The 18,324-nt window shown below is 50.4% G+C and overlaps 9 protein-coding genes across 9 annotated transcripts; 5 read left to right on the forward strand and 4 right to left on the reverse strand.

Moving 5' to 3' along the window:
• Positions 1-452: 452 nt before the first annotated feature.
• On the forward strand, positions 453-1,501 carry A1O9_11850 (NADH-cytochrome b5 reductase 1; the record flags this gene model as incomplete). The annotated part of the gene is made up of 3 exons (XM_013399359.1): positions 453-457; positions 514-665; positions 723-1,501. The coding sequence occupies 3 exons, from the start codon at positions 453-455 to the stop codon at positions 1,499-1,501; spliced, it is 936 nt and encodes a 311-aa protein (XP_013254813.1).
• A 925-nt stretch (positions 1,502-2,426) lies between these two features.
• On the forward strand, positions 2,427-3,419 carry A1O9_11851 (uncharacterized protein; the record flags this gene model as incomplete). The annotated part of the gene is made up of 1 exon (XM_013399360.1): positions 2,427-3,419. The coding sequence occupies one exon, from the start codon at positions 2,427-2,429 to the stop codon at positions 3,417-3,419; it is 993 nt and encodes a 330-aa protein (XP_013254814.1).
• Positions 3,420-3,814: 395 nt separating this feature from the next.
• A1O9_11852 (acetoacetate-CoA ligase) lies at positions 3,815-6,006 on the reverse strand (the record flags this gene model as incomplete). The annotated part of the gene is made up of 2 exons (XM_013399361.1): positions 3,815-3,976; positions 4,027-6,006. 2 exons carry the CDS (start codon positions 6,004-6,006, stop codon positions 3,815-3,817), a joined length of 2,142 nt encoding a protein of 713 aa, XP_013254815.1.
• Positions 6,007-6,689: 683 nt separating this feature from the next.
• A1O9_11853 (uncharacterized protein) lies at positions 6,690-7,226 on the reverse strand (the record flags this gene model as incomplete). The annotated part of the gene is made up of 1 exon (XM_013399362.1): positions 6,690-7,226. The coding sequence occupies one exon, from the start codon at positions 7,224-7,226 to the stop codon at positions 6,690-6,692; it is 537 nt and encodes a 178-aa protein (XP_013254816.1).
• Positions 7,227-7,918: 692 nt separating this feature from the next.
• On the reverse strand, positions 7,919-9,620 carry A1O9_11854 (uncharacterized protein; the record flags this gene model as incomplete). Its single annotated transcript, XM_013399363.1, has 5 exons — positions 7,919-8,089; positions 8,141-8,394; positions 8,463-8,976; positions 9,068-9,243; positions 9,308-9,620. 5 exons carry the CDS (start codon positions 9,618-9,620, stop codon positions 7,919-7,921), a joined length of 1,428 nt encoding a protein of 475 aa, XP_013254817.1.
• A 938-nt stretch (positions 9,621-10,558) lies between these two features.
• A1O9_11855 (uncharacterized protein) lies at positions 10,559-12,971 on the forward strand (the record flags this gene model as incomplete). Its single annotated transcript, XM_013399364.1, has 6 exons — positions 10,559-10,606; positions 10,682-11,074; positions 11,135-11,360; positions 11,425-11,785; positions 11,831-12,371; positions 12,429-12,971. The coding sequence occupies 6 exons, from the start codon at positions 10,559-10,561 to the stop codon at positions 12,969-12,971; spliced, it is 2,112 nt and encodes a 703-aa protein (XP_013254818.1).
• An 802-nt stretch (positions 12,972-13,773) lies between these two features.
• On the forward strand, positions 13,774-15,033 carry A1O9_11856 (uncharacterized protein; the record flags this gene model as incomplete). The annotated part of the gene is made up of 1 exon (XM_013399365.1): positions 13,774-15,033. The coding sequence occupies one exon, from the start codon at positions 13,774-13,776 to the stop codon at positions 15,031-15,033; it is 1,260 nt and encodes a 419-aa protein (XP_013254819.1).
• Positions 15,034-15,265: 232 nt separating this feature from the next.
• A1O9_11857 (uncharacterized protein) lies at positions 15,266-16,113 on the reverse strand (the record flags this gene model as incomplete). Its single annotated transcript, XM_013399366.1, has 2 exons — positions 15,266-15,768; positions 15,849-16,113. The coding sequence occupies 2 exons, from the start codon at positions 16,111-16,113 to the stop codon at positions 15,266-15,268; spliced, it is 768 nt and encodes a 255-aa protein (XP_013254820.1).
• Positions 16,114-16,983: 870 nt separating this feature from the next.
• A1O9_11858 (uncharacterized protein) lies at positions 16,984-18,224 on the forward strand (the record flags this gene model as incomplete). Its single annotated transcript, XM_013399367.1, has 3 exons — positions 16,984-17,406; positions 17,463-18,087; positions 18,136-18,224. The coding sequence occupies 3 exons, from the start codon at positions 16,984-16,986 to the stop codon at positions 18,222-18,224; spliced, it is 1,137 nt and encodes a 378-aa protein (XP_013254821.1).
• Between the last annotated feature and the right edge of the window lie 100 nt (positions 18,225-18,324).

Here is an 18,324-nt window from a genome sequence, read left to right on the forward strand (position 1 = left end):
CCCCGCACTTTCTCTCCTGATCGAGTAAATAATGACCGACGAGGGCACGACAAGGTTCGAGGACGAAAAGCAGCATTGCGTGGTGAGGAATGGAGATGAGGTCCCCGACAGACCGAACTCGTGGTCGCCTGCATTGAAATTTTGTTATGTGTGCGCGTATCTGACTCGCGGACTCCCTGGCCGAGGGGCCCAAGGGCGCTCCTTTCTTCCCTGTGTGTATGAGAGAGAGAGAGCCCCACCCAAGATCATCACCGCTCCTCCGCAGTGGCTGCACCTTCCCCAATCTCAATATTTTCTGAAATCATACCACTACCACCCATAACACCACCTACAGCACCGCTTCTCTTCCTCAACCAACTTCACAAGCCCCGTGCGTGGTTGCTCTCCAGGGTGGTCTATCTCGGTGCTGGGACTCAAGCCTACGAAGGTAAAGCCCTGATAGAACCGCAAACATGAGGTAGGCCATCGCCCAACAAAACTTCCCCCACACTTCAATCACTAAGGCGTCGGTAGTGCCGCTCTTTCGTCCCAGAATATCAACGGGGTCTACATCCCTTCAGCACTCTTACTTGTTGGAGTTGCTATCGTGAAGATCGAGTGGCTTCCCTACGCAGCAGCTTTCGCAGCTGTTGTCGGTGGATACAAGGTCTTCACAAGTGGTCCAGGTTAGTCCAGATTCAAACCACCTACGAACTTCACTGGCTGACATTTTCCCCGACCAGCCAAACTCAGAAAGGCCTTAATCCCAGACCAATTCCAGGATTTCCCTGTCACCAAGATCACGAAGACCTCTCACAATGTCGCCATCTACCGCCTCGGCCTACCGAACCCAACCGATATCCTTGGCCTGCCCATTGGCCAACACATCTCCCTTGCGGCAACCCCTAAAGGAGCAGAAAAGGAGGTAGTCAGATCATACACCCCGATCTCGTCGGATGAAGACCAGGGTTACGTAGATGTCATGATCAAGGCATATCCTCAAGGCAACATCAGCGCCCACATGACCACGCTGAAGGTCGGAGACACCATCAAAGTCAGAGGTCCCAAGGGAGCCATGGTTTATAATCCGAATCTCGCAAAACGTATCGGTATGATTGCTGGTGGAACTGGCATTACTCCCATGCTGCAAATCGCTCGCGCCATTGAACGGGGACGGCCCAGAAACGGAGGCACTGACACAACAAAGGTTGATTTGATCTTTGCCAACGTCAATCCCGACGACATCCTGCTGAAGGAAGAAATCGACAATCTGGCCAAGATCGATCCTGATTTCACCGTATATTATGTCCTAAACAACCCACCCGAGAAATGGGATGGTGGAGTTGGTTTTGTCACCCCGGACATGATCAAAGGCAAACTCCCAGCACCGGGGCCAGATGTCAAGATCTTCATTTGCGGTCCTCCACCCATGGTTAGCGCATTGAAAAAGGCAACAGAAGGTCTGGGTTACCAGAAAGCCCGACCAGTGAGCAAGCTGGAAGATCAAGTCTTTTGCTTCTAAGCCTGGAAGCGCGGCCGTCGAGAGCTACGTCTCAGACATCGGGACTCGGGGAAAGACCAAAGAGCATTGGGCACACACTCACCCAGCTCACAGTTAGATCATGCAGGATAAGATACAGATAGCTTCGAGAGCCGGTGCCCGCAGTTACATTTAGAGCAATAGTCCAGGCGTGCCTTGTTTATCGATCCTCATAACCGGGTGCCGAGAGCTAGAAAGACCTAGTAGCCAAACGGTTAGTTCCTTTGAACGAGATCGTTGCAGAACGTGGCTGTGGCGGCATGGGTATTTTGTGTTGATCGCCGTTGCTGGAATCCAAAAAAACTTGGCCCTTATCTTATCAAACCAGACACATCAATATGTAAACCATTGACGTCATTTGTCACTTCGTGTGAGGTCCCGCCCCAACGACACTTGCAGGCAGTAGGGTCACGAAGGGTCCGGCTCCAGCAGTCAAGCAGTCTTCTCTCGCTTGATTACTAGTCTTTGTTGATCTACACCTTGTGTCTCGCCGAAGAAGAGCCACGTAGTATCATGTGGCTGAAGCTCTGGGCGATGCACATGAATTACTGACCAATCCAAGCTATCCAAGTATCGGCAACAAGTCATACTCTTCGATGATGTCGACCAAGGCGGTTCTGCTCTTTAGCGAGGTTCCGGACCGGGTTCTTGATATATCTGCAATCGGTCTCAGTCCCCTAGAACCCTTTTAGTCCAGTCAATTAAACTAGGCCATACAACGAATTGACGTTGATTTACTGTACCTGATACCCCGATTGAGCGTTCTTGCAAGCGACCGTGACGACAGATCAAAACAGAATAGACGAATTATACGTTACATATAAATGACCATCCAATATTCAACCGATATTGCTTTCGAGCATAGGAACCGTCTCCAATTAAGGTGCTCCCGAGCTCAATCAACAAAATGAAGTCTGCTTGCCTACTACCATCGGCCTTACTCCTCGCCTCGTCAAATATCCTGGCCACAAGGTTTCTCGCCTTGGCCCAGGATTCGAACTTGACGTTCCCCAAGCGAGGCCTAATATACATCCAACCCGACCGAGGACACGAAAGAGACTACAAAAACTTCATCGGGCCCAACTCGCCCCTCACCTGGTACTACACGTACTCGCCATGGCCGACATTAACACAGTGGTCTGCTGAATTCGTCCCCATGGTCCACGGGGTCAAAGATGCCGAGGAATCCGTCGACAGGATCATCGCCTTCCAGAACGGATCATCAGGCTCGCTGGGCGAGAACACGATGATGCGCGTGCTGAGCTTCAATGAGCCGGATGGCGACACCGACAGTGGTGGGAGCGATTCCTCACCTCGTCATTCCGCAGAGGTATATCTCGAGACCATTGCCCCCCTCCGCAGAGACCCATATAACTTCCAGGTCTCGCTGCCTGCAACCACTGGCTCTTCGAGGGGGCTAGAATGGCTCGCGGATTTCAATGAATCATGCTGGGACCAGAACCCCAACGCTGGATGTGAATTTGACTTTGTCGCCACCCATTGGTACGGCGACTTCGCTGGCATGGCGTCTTGGCTGGGCACGATTCACAGCCTGTATCCCGATATGCCAATCTGGTTGACGGAGTTTGCGATTCCAGGTCTTGAAGAAGATGAAACACTGGCGTTCATGAACCAGAGTCTGCCGTTTTTGGACGACCTAGAGTATCTGGAGCGGTATTCTTGGTTTGGCACGTTCAGGGACAATGATGCAAACGAGTGGACGGGTGATGGTGTCAGTATGCTGAATGGGGATGGCGAGCTGTCGAGCCTCGGCGCCAATTATATGGGTGGTCATGATGCCGGATTCGAGGAGGGTCAAGGCGGTGCTGCTTCGTCTGTCAGGTGTAGTATATTGTTACTTGTTGTTGGTGTTTCAATAGCCTCGCTGCTTGCTTCGTAGTGATGAAAGTCTCAGTGTAAGGCTTGAACCGTGCCAGTCAACTCCGATCAACGCCTAGATATATATGCATGAAATTACCAAACGGTTGATGGAAGAGCATTCCTTGGATAGTGGGTCAAATCAGGCGGCCTGGTGGACCAAATTCAAATAGCAAATGATCAATACTTAAAGCCAACATCTATCTCGCCGTATACAGTTAAGTACGAACAATGAGCCTGCTGGTTCCCATCGGAGAAATCGCCCCACTCGCGTCTTCGAGATCTAGTTTATGATTGAGTCTTGTTCTAAACTCGAGCTCGCTGTTTTTGTGCCCGCCAACGGCCGTGCACTGTGAATTATCACCCGCGTCCTGACGATATTTTCACATACCGAGAACTATAGCCTTCTGCAACCTCTTACAGTTTCGATCTGTGAGATTGAATTAAATTCTCGTCCTTCGCGAACTGATAGTAATAGTCTAGGCTTTTGGGATTTGCGAGTGTTTCTGACGGTTTCACCAGTTTTCCGGAAACGATTTGCTTGACCGGAAGCTCGACTTTCTTAGAGTTAATAGTCATCTACCATGCGTTAAAAAGAGTTATACGCTGTCAAAACACTCTGGCCTTACCGGGATCTCATATGTTTCGAACACATATCTAGGAACATGACGAGGCGTATGTTCCTTTCTGATGGCAGCTTTCACCCTTTCTACCAATGTCGGTGTCAGCGCTTTACCCGGCTTCATCAAGAGGAAAAGCATTACGCTCTCGTCTTCGTCTTGAGGCCGACGCTGGCCCACGCAGATGCTGTCTGATATGTCTTCTGTGAAATCGGATTCGATCACGTTGTAAATGTCAGAGCTGCCGAACCTCACTCCGCTGGGGTTGAGCACTCCGTCTGCTCTACCCAAGAAAAGGACCTGTTTGGTTTGAGGCTGAACCATGATGAAGTCACCATGGGTCCAAACACCTTCGTACTTCTCAAAGTAGCTGCTCCTGTACCTTTTCATGTTCACGTCTCCCCAAAATTTCACCGGCATCGTTGGGAACGCCTCTGTGCAGACCAGCTCCCCAGCAGTGCCTTCCGGCACCACAGCCCCCTTCCCACCCTCAATCATCGGATCGAAGACTGAGACCGCCATTCCTAGCGATATACACTGTGCTCCTCCAACATATACAGGAAGGAGGGGATTTCCGGTGCCGAACGCCGCGGCGATGTCGGTCCCTCCAGATATGTTGCACAATTGGACAGAAGGCGAAAATCCAAAATCATAGAACCACTCGAATAAGGACTCTGATAGCACCATCCCAGTACTAGTGACCATTATCAAGTGACTGAGATCTGTGACCTCATGAGGGTTGATGTTCCTCGATCGTAAGGTGTGCAGGTATCGAGGAGAGACCCCCCAGTGTGTCACTTTCTGCTCCCCGACCAGGCGAATAAAATTCTCCGCATCGACGGCAAAGGGACTGCCATCATACATCACTGTCCTTGCACCCATGAGCATGAGTTGGATGGAACTCATGTACATCATCCAGCCCGTAGTGGTATACTGGAGCTGAGTCGACGTATGATCCACCCGGCGATGCAGTCGGGATTCTTTGTGCCCACTGAGCACAACTCCCCCGACGCAATGCACAATGCATTTAGGTAGCCCTGTGGTTCCTGAGGAATACACAATGATCATGGGGTCGCCGAAGTCGAGTTGCTCAAACTCCATTTTGGACGATCGTGCGTTTGAGATGAAAGACTCCCATGTCTGGCAGTCAGGAATTGTCGAGATATCCGCGGGCTTTCCGAGAAACCGCGGCTGTGAGATGAGGCCCTTGAAGTTAGGGACCTGCTTGAGATGACTGATAACCTCTCTCATCTTCGGCCGTAAGTCAATTCTCTTGCGATCGTACACCGCAAAATCGTCCATGAAGACATATTTAGGTTCTATCTGCGTCAGACGCTCCAGAATACCTTTCGACCCGAGATCTGGGCTAGTACTTGAAAATATGGCACCGATTGCTGTCGTCGCGAGGAACACGGTCAGTGTGTCCAGACAGCTGCTTGCGACCAAGGCGATCCTATCTCCCTTGCGAACTCCCTGTGCTCTTAAAGCTTGGGACAATCGCCCAGTTCTTCGTCGAAGCTCTTTCCAGCTGGTATGTCTAGTAGGTTCTAGGAAACTTCCTTCCCTTACTTCGGTACATGCGATTTTATCATTTTCTTTGCCGGGGCTCATTTTCGCGCGGCCTTGCTCATCTCCAACGAACAGGATATTCTCAGCGAAGTTGAGTTTGACGCCCTCGAACCATTTGGGGACTTTGTCGATTCGCGCTTTCTCATCTACGACCGGCCTTCGGATGGCCCCGGTGTAGACGATTGGGAAGTAGTGGAAAGCAAAATCCCAAAACTCGGCGCGATGCGTGCATGACCACCGGTATAGAGAATCGTAATCCTTTGACTCGTCATCAGTCGAAGCTCTGTAATAGAACTTCAGCTCGTTACGCACCGTGAATGATCGTCCAGTGGTCACCTCTGCCTCTTTCATGAATGTATACATTTGGGTGCTTTCTGGATTGGGATGCTCCCACAGCTTGCGTGGAGCTTTCAACTCCATCTGGACAACCTTGTACGTTGGTCTGACAAAATTAAGCAGTCCAGAATTTGGGCCTTGATTGACAGGTTAGAAAGCGATCCAGGTCATGTATTTTTAATAGAGGACAACGTGAGGCTCTATCTAATCGCGCCGGCTAATCTCTTGGCTCTGAAAGACGAACCACTGCCTTGGCCCTCGCACACTCTTTACCACGAGATTTTTTGAGATTGCAAGCATTAGCGATAGTTGTGTTGACTTTGGAGACCTCGTGGGATGGGAGGTGGACCGATTCGGCTACATGGGCCCCAGACATTCTGCGTCGGCGGAAGAATGGCGACGGGCCGAATGTCCTGTTCTGAGATTCTTCGAACGACAAAAAGTCTATTCTTCTCACGCGACGGGGTTCACTGATAAACCTTGGCAAGCCATATGCGATATACGCACTCTAGGTTGCTTAACACCAACGAGCAGGGGCATTGATGCTAGGCCGAGACATGGACAATAATATCAGCGAAGAGGTAAAGTTCGACTGTTCAAGGGCATTGATGTCAATACGAGACATGGAAATCAGCGGAGAAGTGGAGTTCAATTATTCCAGGGCATCTTCGCACCATATGTCGAGGTATTGTAGATGGTTCTGTTTGATCTCTGAAATCTAAGTAGTTGAATACTCCAGACATGCACCCATCTAGATCCTTGATAGTTCAAAGCCGGCTGCCAATCTCCTTGACGTGTTCATAGCCGGTCTCACCCTTGTAGACGTTTCCAGCCACTTCCACCGGCAGGGCATCGATCAGCACAAAGAGCATCCGGTTCCAAGAGTCGGTGTTGTTCCTCCACTGATGCATCGTCCCACGCTGGATACAGACATCGCCCCGCTGCAATGTAATCCTTTCGCCTGAGTCCATGATCATCTCCATCTCCCCTTCGATGACGACGCCATAGTCGAGACTCTGGGTTCGATGCATCGCAGACGAAGAGCCCGGCGACCTGTCCACCATCCTCAGCACCGTCCCGTTGGGAAGAGATAGCGACAGGACGGTTTTTTCCTTCTCGAGAGCGTCGTCATTCTTAATATCGATGGGGAATGTACTGGTCGTCCACATGGCGTTGTAGCGGACGATGTCATTGTCGATTTTGGCCCACACGCCCTCGTCCACGTGGTGAATTATCCCCTTTCCTTCAGAATCGTGTCCTGTGATGACTCTTTTGGGGATCCGATTCGTGTTGGTGTCCGGCATGTTGAAGAGTATAAGAGAAATAAGGAAGAACCCTTCTTGCTTTCCCAAAATTTCAAGCGCTGGGAGGTTTGTCCCAGTGGGCGGCTAATCAAGACGAGTGTCGTCAAGGATGATATCTTTAGGCAGGTACTAGGGAGGAGGCACTGTGACCACTGTATACGATGAAGAGTGTCTAGTTATAGTATGCAGAGGCGATATGTTAGCGTGGCCATGGCCGACGGGCTTTGATAGTTGATTTCATTTTGCTAGGACGGTCTCCTGGAAGGAATGAACCAAACTCTTGATGTACACGTTCGGGCCGGTCAACGCGACCGACTCTTTGCCACAGTGTTATTATCAATGTTACAGTAGTATGGCGAAGGACAGAACCGTTTTGTGATTCTCGCAGTACAGGTGATATTTAGTTGCCGTGACTGAAGCCGGCCTTGGGAGAGTTTCACAGGCTTCGTCCCTGAAAATCTCAGCCTTATCCCATACAATCAAGTGTGTGTCTTTTGGCAGTGGTCCCACGTATTTCACTGTAAGTTTTTATATGAAACATTGAACCATGGATGCCGTCTTCTCCGCAGCTACAATACCAGTAATGGATTCTATGTCATTTTCCAAGACCTTCCAATGGGTCGAGTAGAAATCTTCCTCTCTTATCTCCAGGCGCAGCTCCGAATCACGAGCAGATCTCGCAGGCTTTGGCTTCAGTATACATAGAAGAGAGTTGCTTCCGAGTTTGACTGCTTGATCTTTCGATTCTCCCTTACGAGAACATACCTAAGGGTCCAAGCCAATGCGATAGATGCAACCGAAAATGCTGCGCTAGATGCCATCGGAATATCATACCGAGGTGCGTTGCTATCGATCCACAAATACTATGGAGGTGTCAGCTAAATAAACCGCGTCCAGGAACGTAGGACACTCACGGAAGTATAGATTGGGGCAACTGTATTGATCGTGTTTGTCATTGCGAGAGCGACAGCCCGTTTTTCCTTGGTCTGTCCACACGTTGCTCCAACCCAGCCCGGTCCAATGCCGGCCTGCATGTAGAGCCCACTGCAGAAAAGACAGATGGCAACATAGCGTGCAGCAGTGTTGAGGGTGGCCGCCGCCATGACAAAACCAATTATTGAAATGACCTTCGCAACGGTGATATGCCAAGTTCTTTCATTCATCCGACCTTTGAACAAGTCAGCTTTGTGAGAGGACAGAAGCGGTAAAACAAGCGGAGCAAGAGTATGTTCTCACCAGAGTTCCATGACCATGCGACAGATGCGATCGCCGCGATTATATAGGGAGGGCAGGTCAGAGCCAACGTGATGGTGCGATTGTAGCCCAGTGTGGCGATAATGGTAGGGAAGAAGTTCTTGAAGTTAGAGGCCGCGAAAGAAACATGGCCAAACAAGAGCAGGATCCATAACTTCCTGTCCTTCAAGCAATCCACCAGTCCGGCCCATGTAGTTGTACCGTCATATCTCTCTACCGTCTCCCTGGCTATCCTGTCATGAGCGAGCACACGCTCCTCTTCAGAAAGCCATCGAGTGTTGTGTGGCTCATCGGGAAGAATAAATGCCCCCGCAGCTGACACGACAAATGTGATTATGCCTTGAAGAATGAAGAGCCATCTCCAGCCACTTAGGCCGGCGATGCCGCGCATCTCAAAGACCCCAATCGCGATCAGGCCAGCGAAGGCAGTTCCACAAATGTTGGCAGAGAATAAGATTGCCACTCTCATTGCGACCTCTTTTCTCGTGTAGAAGATCTGATGCCCTTTTACGTCAGCATCGCATAAACTCATTGATAGACTCTAACAAGGATGGCAGAAAATGGAAGCAATTGAGCTGGAAACCCACATTGAGCAGATACAGACAGCCAGGCCAGAACGGTGCCTCCGCGAGGCCGAGGAAGAACCGAGTCAAAAGCAACCCGGTGAAGTTATGGGTGATTGCCGTCAAGGCACTGACGACTGCCCAAGCTGCCATCCATCCTGACATAAATAGAGACGGCCGAAGCCTGGTGATGAGCATATCTGGCAAGGTGTCAGTATTTCTAGTCACGTTCACCCTCACGCTCCGCCACCTGACAATGCTTACTGGAAGGAATCTGGCCCAAAATGTACCCCACGAATAAGATCGAGATACATGTCTGGTATTGGACTCCAGTGATTTTTAACTCCTTTTCGAGGCCGTCAAGTCTCGCGACCGTAATGGCATTTCGATCGAGGAAATTGAGCCAGTACATAAGCCAGAGAACAGGCAGAATATACAGGTCAAGCTTCCGGACGAGCTTGATCTCGGCAGGGTCGATTTTTGCATGAGAGCCAGCATAGTCAAGTCGAGGCTTCACTTCCTCGAGCTGTGACTCTCGATGAGATGCCTCGATCATCTTCTCGTCGTTGATAGACATATTAATGGGTAGGCTGGCCAATCTCGATGATACTTGGTAGTAGTTTAAAGATGAGGATAGTTCGGGATTCGTGCAAAGATCCAGATGTGACACCGCGTGGTAATATATAGGCCCTTTATTTGAGAGCCATGCGATGTCGTCGTTCGCTTCATCACTCCAAATGATTGGGAAGAAAGCAGCCTTCGTGGAGGAGAAGCCACCCCAGGTCGGGGACCCCGCATGGTAGACTTGACTTGGTAGCGAGCTATCACCTACGAGTAGCGAGTAGACGCGGAATGGCATGCTCTAGACAAGAGAAAAGTGGAACTTGGAGAACCAGGATCCGGGAATCATTCGCTGGAGTATTGCTAGAGCAAGAACATGCAGCAGATCGTGCCAAATACGAGGCTTGGGATACACCCCTCCAGATGACTGACCCGAATCCGAACCTCGTTCGGCCCGACGCAGGATGTGGCCTCAATTAATCACCAAGCAGGTTTTCCAGGCCCGTGCATCAATTCAAGCCCATCGACTGAATGGTGGACTTTATGGAATTCTAGGACTTTTTGGCTGGCCAAAATTTCAGGCGAGCAACACAACTGATGTGATGCAACCAGGCAATTACATCCAACTATCGTCCGGCCGGAGCTCAATCGGATCAGCTGAGCGCCCTGGATCTGAGTTGAATTCATCATTGTGTCTCGGGAAAAGCGAAAGCACGACGTATCAGTTCGTCGGCTCGTGCAAACGCCAATCCACATACTCAAGTCTTAACATCAATTGGGTTAAACAAGCCCACCCCTGCAAAGACCAAACCAGCCTTGCCACCGAGCTTGCTTCATCAGAGGCCCTCCAACCTCGGTTTGGCATAACAGAAACCAAGTGACATTGCCGACATCTGGATGAGCACTAACTAGCAATTCAGCGTTCCAAATTGTTCCTTTTCGCAGGGACTCAACATGACTGAGCCTGGGCCAACTGCGTGTCGTCGATGTCGGTCGCAGAAGGTGAGCGGAATATCAATCTCTCAGTGGGCGAGCTTCTTAGAGACATAATGACAATCTAACAATATTGAAATAAAGCTGAGATGTTCCCGCGAGCTCCCGATCTGTGACAGATGCATGAGGCTCAATGCCACCTGCGAATATCCCCCGCCGCCTGATCGTAAAACACTGGCAACTTTTCGTGCGACTCCCCGGAAGCGTAAGCTGAGTGAGAGAAACATTGAAACGCCGGTGCAGGCTGAGCATGACGACTCCTCTCCGTCAGCTTCGCCACAAGTATTTCGGCCAGCGGTCATTGAGGCCCATAATGAAGCCCATGATCGTTTCGGTGTTCACGTTTCTGATACCGCTCACAGACTACTTCAGGAAACGTACTTCACATGCATGTTCCACTCGTCGTTGATCTTTCACCGCCCCTCTTTCTCTAAGGCATTTTCAAAGGGAGAACTGGCTCACCACACCATCTTAGCTGTATATGCCACGGCCACAATGTAATTCGCCTCCCTATTGCACTGATCGCGATTGCTAAAGTTGGGAAGCTTTCTTTGCAACCCCTCGGCCCTCGCCGAACAGAATCGAGACATTCTTCGACCTCTTGGAGACATCAAGGCTCTTGGAAGAAAGTGGGCGATACGAGCTGGCAAGGAGGTCCTACAAGATATCGACCAGCCGACTTTTGAAAAGGTCCAAACATGCGAAATACTCACGTTATACTGGTTCTCCGCTGGGGAATCTCAACGGAACACAATGTTCTCAGGTAACTAGAAAGCCCGCCCGGCAATGCCAGATCGTCGATCATACACTAATCACATTCCACTTAGGTATTGCGTATAAGGCAGCCTGCACTTTAGGGATCGACCGCAGAGACTTTGCCACTGCGGGCTCTTCCACTCTTCGCTCTCAGACAGAGTCGGAGTGGCACAATTTGGAGGTCATGAGGCGTTGTTTCTGGGCAGTTTGGTTCACACAATGCATCAATGCAGATCATTCTGCAACAGGCCTACCTCAAAGCGAGCGCATACTGAATATCCCGCTTCCAATCGGAGAGGCCGCTTTCAACGACTTGTCCGAGCAACCGCTCACAACACTGTCTGAAATGTACCATCAACCAAACAACCGGTCGACAGAGCAAGCGGCTGCCCCGAGTATCATGGCTGAACTCATGACTCTGATGTTGAACTGGTACGGTATCTCGAAAATGATGTCCACCATCGCTAACATATGTAGGCGCGACATACGGGGACACATTCGCTCCATTCATCGCTCGAGTGCCACAGAGTGGATGGCCCGCTTGTTCGAAATTGAGGGCCAGCTATCCAAATGGTCCGCTCAACTTCACGAAACGTTCAAGTACTCGAAACGAAGTCTCTACGAGCAGCTGGTGGTCAATCAACAACCCGTTTTTATCTTCGTCCACGCACTTTACCATCAATGCCGACTTGTGCTTCATTCATCTCTTGTACCAAAATTCGGCGGACTCCGCCTCCCTGAAGCAATTCCCTCCGAAGCCACGAGTCTCAGTGCCCGCATTGCGTTGACCAGCGCCCAGAAGATCTCTGAACTGGGGGCGGATTTGCTTGCCCTGGACTGGCATGCAAGCCAGATTCCCTCGTTCGTGGGCTACTGCATGTATGTGTCCGCCTCAATACACATTACGCTTTTGTCCTCCAGAGACGCATCCTTGTCTGCAATGGCTAGAGGCAACTTGATCAATAGCCTCAAGGTGCTGGTGTCGGTGAAAATGTATTGGGCGAATTTAGAACGTTTGGTAAGTGATCTTGTCACCTTGTACACAGATATTGGTAGCTGATGCAGGTACACCTAGTGGATCCGGATCAACATGCTATATGAAGCACAGCTGTCTCGTAATCGTAATACTCCTGGTGACGCACGCGCGGCGCCATACAATTACCGATCGGATCTCAACGACCTTGACCATATTGCGCACGAAGCTCGCGACACTGGTGCACTGTCGGAGCCTCTTGCAGACTCTGTTCTACAGTATTCGTTACGACAACTAAGACCAGGCGCAAGATTCGATCGCGATATTGTACAAGAGTTAGAGAAAGAGACGTACCCAAGCGACCTCACGCAGTTGCTCGAGTACAGCGTGGGAGCTCCATCACAAAGTTCAACTGTTGTACCAGCGATGAATCCGGAGCGAGAGTCGATGTCGACAACTTCCGAGGCGGCCGCTGGGACTCTCGGAACCATGTACCATGCCGCAGTGTCTACCGACTGGATTAGAGGCTCTTTTTTTCCTAATGAGCAAGGCAATCCTTACGATTGGTTGCAGCTCAATCCGGATGGATTCCTGCAACCTTTCTTCTCGTATGATGATTCATTTGATGTCAATACCAATATCTGATGCCTTTTGGTCTTGTGGAACGGAAATGGCAAAATTAATTAGTAATTTTCGAACGCGGCAGCCTCGATGAAAGTTGGGTTGAATGAGTGCTGATCGGTCATGTATTTAAGACTTTTTAATGTCGTTCTACTGGAGGAGATTCATGAACAAGCAATGCGATCGCGCTTTACGAGGACATAACAAACAGTCGTGCAGCTTCAACAATTATGATTGTTCTCGCCCCTACCTAGGACAAGACTGTGCTGCCCTGTGGTAGAAAGATCGCAACGGGTCGTAGGCACGAGGCTGTGGCGTTCAGGAGCTCCCTGGGTTTCACATGAAAAAGTGGTGGGTACAACTCCCTACCTGATGGTTTGCTTGGAATTTACCGACTCCTTCTAGGATCGGTGGCCCCAAGAAGCGAACGTCTGCCTTTCCAAAACCCAGGATGTCAAAAAATCATGCGTTTGCCGAACATCCTCAAATTAAGGTCGTTTGGTCTGGTGACGCCGTAAATGCGGGGTCCCCGCGGTCGTGCAGTTGAGCTCGCCCCGTCGGGCCGACCTTCATACGGCCTGCTTGCTGTGTTCTGTTCTAATCCCGAACTAAGCACGTTATCCCCGTCAGCCTCGGTACCGTCCTGTACCGCTGGACGAGCGCTGTTCCACTTCCTCCTTGTCACGCAAATTTATCAGGTTATATTGGACCAGACATCCCTTATCGAGCAGTGTCAGGCACGGCGAACTCGAAGGGCCACTCGGTAATGATATATCAGAGTGAACTTACTCTTTCCTCCAGCAGAACGTAAACTCCTGCCATCAGCATGTCCAGTGTCATAGAACTCGGTAAGGGGAATGTCTTCTCCACGGGGCGTAGCTCCACGAAGACATTCAAAGATGGCTATTTCGATTACAACTTCGCCAAGTTCTTGGGCCTCGCGACATACTCAGGCGCGGAGATAGCCGAGTGCTTCGAGACTGCGGCCAGAATCAAGGACGGCGATGTCGAGAGCTGGGTAGAAGCGTGGACCTCTACCGCACGCCGTGTGGAAGCCTACGCCGACAACGCGATCAAGGGCGGTCACAAAGTCAGCGCCATGGAGGCGTGGCTTCGCGCGACCACTTACTACCAGGCAGCTTTTTTCTTCACGGAGGACAGGGATCCGCGGAAAGCTCAGCTGTATGAAAAACACACAACCTGCTTTCAGTCAGCAGGCAAGCTCTTCAGTCCTCCTCTCGAGGTTCTTTCCATCCCTTACGAAGGAAAATCTTTGTTCGGCTACTTCCTACGTGTCGACGACAAGCCTCGACCGACGGTGCTGATTCAGATGGGCGCTGACGGCAGCGCAGAACAGATGTACTTCTCTGGGGGTGGAGCTGCCGCTGTACGCCGAGGGTACAATGCCCTCATCTTCGAGGGCCCAGGTCAAACTGGAACTTTCATGCGTGACCGGTCTCTCAACTACCGTTACGACTGGGAAGTCCCCGTTGGGGCTGTCGTTAATTATGCGCTCACGAGGAAAGAAGTCGATCCTGAGAAGATCGCTCTTATAGCTTATAGCATGGGAGGCTACTTCGGCCCTCGTGCAGTCGCTTTTGAGAAGAGGCTGGCTGCTTGCATATGTAGCGGGCTTGTTCCCAGCTGCTTGGACTTATCAGGCGCACGGGCTCGGCTCGAAGGTCTGAAGAAGATGAGAGAGACTTCCGACACCAACTACAACCACTCCCAGAAATACGTTCTGTATGAGCACATGCCCAAATATGGCTTGAACAACGGTATCGACGACATCGATAAGCTGCTTAAACAGTGGGAAAAGCTGACTCTGTACGGCCTCGAGGACAAAATCGCTTGCCCTTTGCTGGTTGTCCAGGCTGCCGCTGAAGGCGAAGAACAAACTCGGTTGGCAAAAGAATTCTTTGACAAATTGCCCAACCCGCACAACAAGTTTCGGCTCACTACAGAAGATGACGCAGCAGAGATGCACTGTCAGAAAGGAAATGCAATGCTCCTGCATGCCATCGAGTTTGACTGGCTGGATGATGTGCTTGGGCTGACTGAGGCTGCTCCTAACGGAGTCGCCTAGGCAGTGTGGGGGGATTGTCAAGACTTTTCATAGTTCTTGAGCTTCACTGTTTATCGAAGAGAACGTTGACGTCTTCCGGCTCAACATAGTCCTCTGACGTATAATCAATGAAGGTTTCATGAGATGTTAGATTTAGGGTGTTTGATACGTGCCGTCAACAAGAATTGGACGTCTTGGAAGTTGGTTTAACTCAGATCAAGTGCATCCGGTTCAAAGCGCGATAGTATTAAATTTACGAAGCAGAGTCGTAGTCAGGCATGTTCACACCTCCAGCTTTGAGCTTCTCTATCGCCGCCTTGGCTCTTGCATCACTAGTGTCGATATCTTCCGGTATTGTTGGGTGCCATTCAATAAGGAGGTAGTCCGTGACAATTGATGCTCCCATCTCTGCCATGTGAGGTATGATCTCATACTCAGCGCCCTCAATGTCCATTTTGACAACGACAAAATCGCGGGGAAGAGTGTTCATGAGTAACCATCTCGCGATATTAATGGAGGTAAGCTCGGTCCCGTTGCTTTTCGATCCAATGGCGTCCGGGTGGTTGGCATAGACGGAGGAACCCCAAAAATCATTGGCGTCATTGATGGTGTCAAGGAAAAACGTCCGAGTACCATCTCGAACGTCAACAACAGTGGAGGGGAAGATGTTGATGTTCATTCCCTGGGCGCTGTACCGCTCTTTCGCCGTCACAAGGGCTCTGTTGAAATGTGGGTTCGCCTCAAAGAGATATATTTCTATAAAGAGGACATTAGCCAAAGTTTGATACTTCACTTCCTAGCTCTCTGGAAGAGCTTGTTGTTCTTGAGAAGCTTACCAGCCTGTTCATATGTTGCCCAGTCCGGCCGTGGAAAGTCATAAGAGTATTTCGCGTGGTCACGACGGAGAAACACTTCAAGTGAATCTGCGGCATTGGCTCCGAGGTCAACAAATATAAACCGAGGCTTCACAGTACTCCCGCTCGAGCTTCCACTAGATTTCAGTGGAGTTGGAAGGATATTGTACTGGTGCTCAGTAGCTAGAAGAAGTATACCAACGAAGATCAGCGTCAGCGAGCATATTACGGTCTTGTGAATGGCCATGGCAACCGCGTTCTCCTCGAGCTGCAAACGACCGCTGGATCTCCAGGAGTGACGATGACCCGAGAAGACGGGGAGACCTTTTATCTAAGGCGAGGGAAGCCCAAGAGGACCGTGGTCGGTAGGCATGGCACGGACCCGGGCGGAGTTCAGCCTCGAGGTCCCGAGAGGCCAGAGCCCACCCACCGAAGTGGAATCAGGTCTGTGCTTTGAGAACTAGTCGTCTTCAAACAGGAAATCAAGTGGTGCGTATGCCACCTTGATGTCAGCTCATGATAATAATCAAGGCGAAAACGTCTTAAGGTTTCAATTGTAAACTGCTTGCGAGGAAGGTTTTAAAGGCCTCACCTCCCGTGCGCGCCGACCTTCTCAGCGTCCTTGACACAATAACGTCGTTACCTCGCAGGTTTGATGAGTGCAGCACTTGAGCGACATGGATTTCTACACTGTAAATTTTCTCTTCTTTCTGTGTTTGAATGTGTTACTTTCCTACATCCAGTGGAACAAAGGACATGGCCTCCTTGGCGAGTGGGGCGATTCCGGCCCTTTGAAGAAGACAGAATCGCACGAAGCGACGCATACCACCGTTTCTGAGTTTAAGAGAAAGTTCTTGCTGGTATATCTTCTAGTCTTTGCCGCCGACTGGCTTCAGGTGTGTTTCATGTGAACAACGAAGGGAGGGGTCTGACAACGGCTAGGGGCCTTATATATACACCTTGTACAAAGGTGTGAACGCAGTATTCCAAACTGTACGATGATAAGTACTGATGTTTCACAGACGAAAAGGGTCTATCGGAGACCACCGTTGCACATCTTTTCACTACAGGTACAGTGGTCCCCTTCGAGTATTGCGAAAAGAAGCTGAAATGTCCTATGTCAGGCTTTCTGGCTGCCGCCATCTCTGCCACATTTGTCGGCTCATTAGCCGATCTCCATGGCCGACGGCTCGCCTGCCAGTGCTTTTGCGTCACCTACTCGGCGTGCTGCTTAAGTATCCTGTCGGATAATATCTTTGTGCTCTTCATCGGCCGCGTGCTGGGAGGGGTTTCTACCACTCTCCTCTATAGCGTTTTTGAATCTTGGCTGGTGACAGAGTTTCATCGTCAGTGCCTCGACGAAGCCGGTGGATCTCTAAAGGATATCTTCGGACTTATGACCACACTAAATTCCATCATCGCCATCATCGCCGGGCTGGTCGCCCAAGGTGTGGCCGATTCTATTGGAACACAAAAGGCGCCGTTTATGACTGCAGTCTTGTGCCTGATACTGGCGTTCCTCGCCATTTCGCAAACATGGGTGCGTGGGACGGGTACTGATACCACAGGGCGAGAGAGATGCTGACGTTATTATAGGGTGAAAATCACGGACACGCTGAAAATCTCGACACGTTGTTGAAGGCACCTCACCGATCCGACATCAGTGGTTTCAACGCCCTAAAGCGTGGTAAGCAAGGTGGATTATCTGTGTCTGTGTATCTGCTAAGTGTCTTTCGCGCCTTAGACAAGCGTCTCTGGGCTTTGACTATCACCTCTTGCTTCTTCGAGGGATCACTTTTTCTTTGGATATTCTTCAAATTCCCAGCATTGAGACTCTCGCATCAACTGGCCGGCAGGGGGTCTGACCTTCCATTCGGGGTGATCTTCGCCGATCTCATGTGTGCAATGATGCTCGGTTCCCGATTTTTCACCTGGTACTCGGCTCAACCTCTCGGAGGTTGGATCGTATCTCCCGCCATGATGCTCGTCATATCACAATTAGTGGCGTCGTGCTGCTTCATCATACCAACCCTTTGGCGAAATGAAGCTGTCACGTTCTGGTGTTTCTGCGTCTTCGAGATGTGTTGTGGTGTTTACTTCCCCACAATGGGCAATCTGAAGGAAAAGATTGTGGATGACAATATCAGGGCCAAAATATATGGCATCTTGAGACTGCCCCTGAATTTGTTTGTCGTTATTGGTCTCGGTTTGACTCAAGATGGTGAGTACTGATCTTTCGTTTATTGACTCTGGCTCACGATTCCCCCAGGCGAACGACACCGAGATAATATGTTCATAATATGCAGCATGGCTTTAGCAACCGCTGGAGCAACAGTGAGATCACTCTTGGGCGATTAAACCGACGTAACTAGAGATGTGCTCCTGGATGGAAGATATTGTTCATTCGAGCCTCAAAATCTCTCGGGGGGCCCTCTATGCTTTGTAGCAGATATGTGTC

This window comes from Exophiala aquamarina (assembly GCF_000709125.1).
Source record: "Exophiala aquamarina CBS 119918 chromosome Unknown aczIA-supercont1.19, whole genome shotgun sequence".
Classification (NCBI taxonomy): Eukaryota; Fungi; Ascomycota; class Eurotiomycetes; order Chaetothyriales; family Herpotrichiellaceae; genus Exophiala; species Exophiala aquamarina.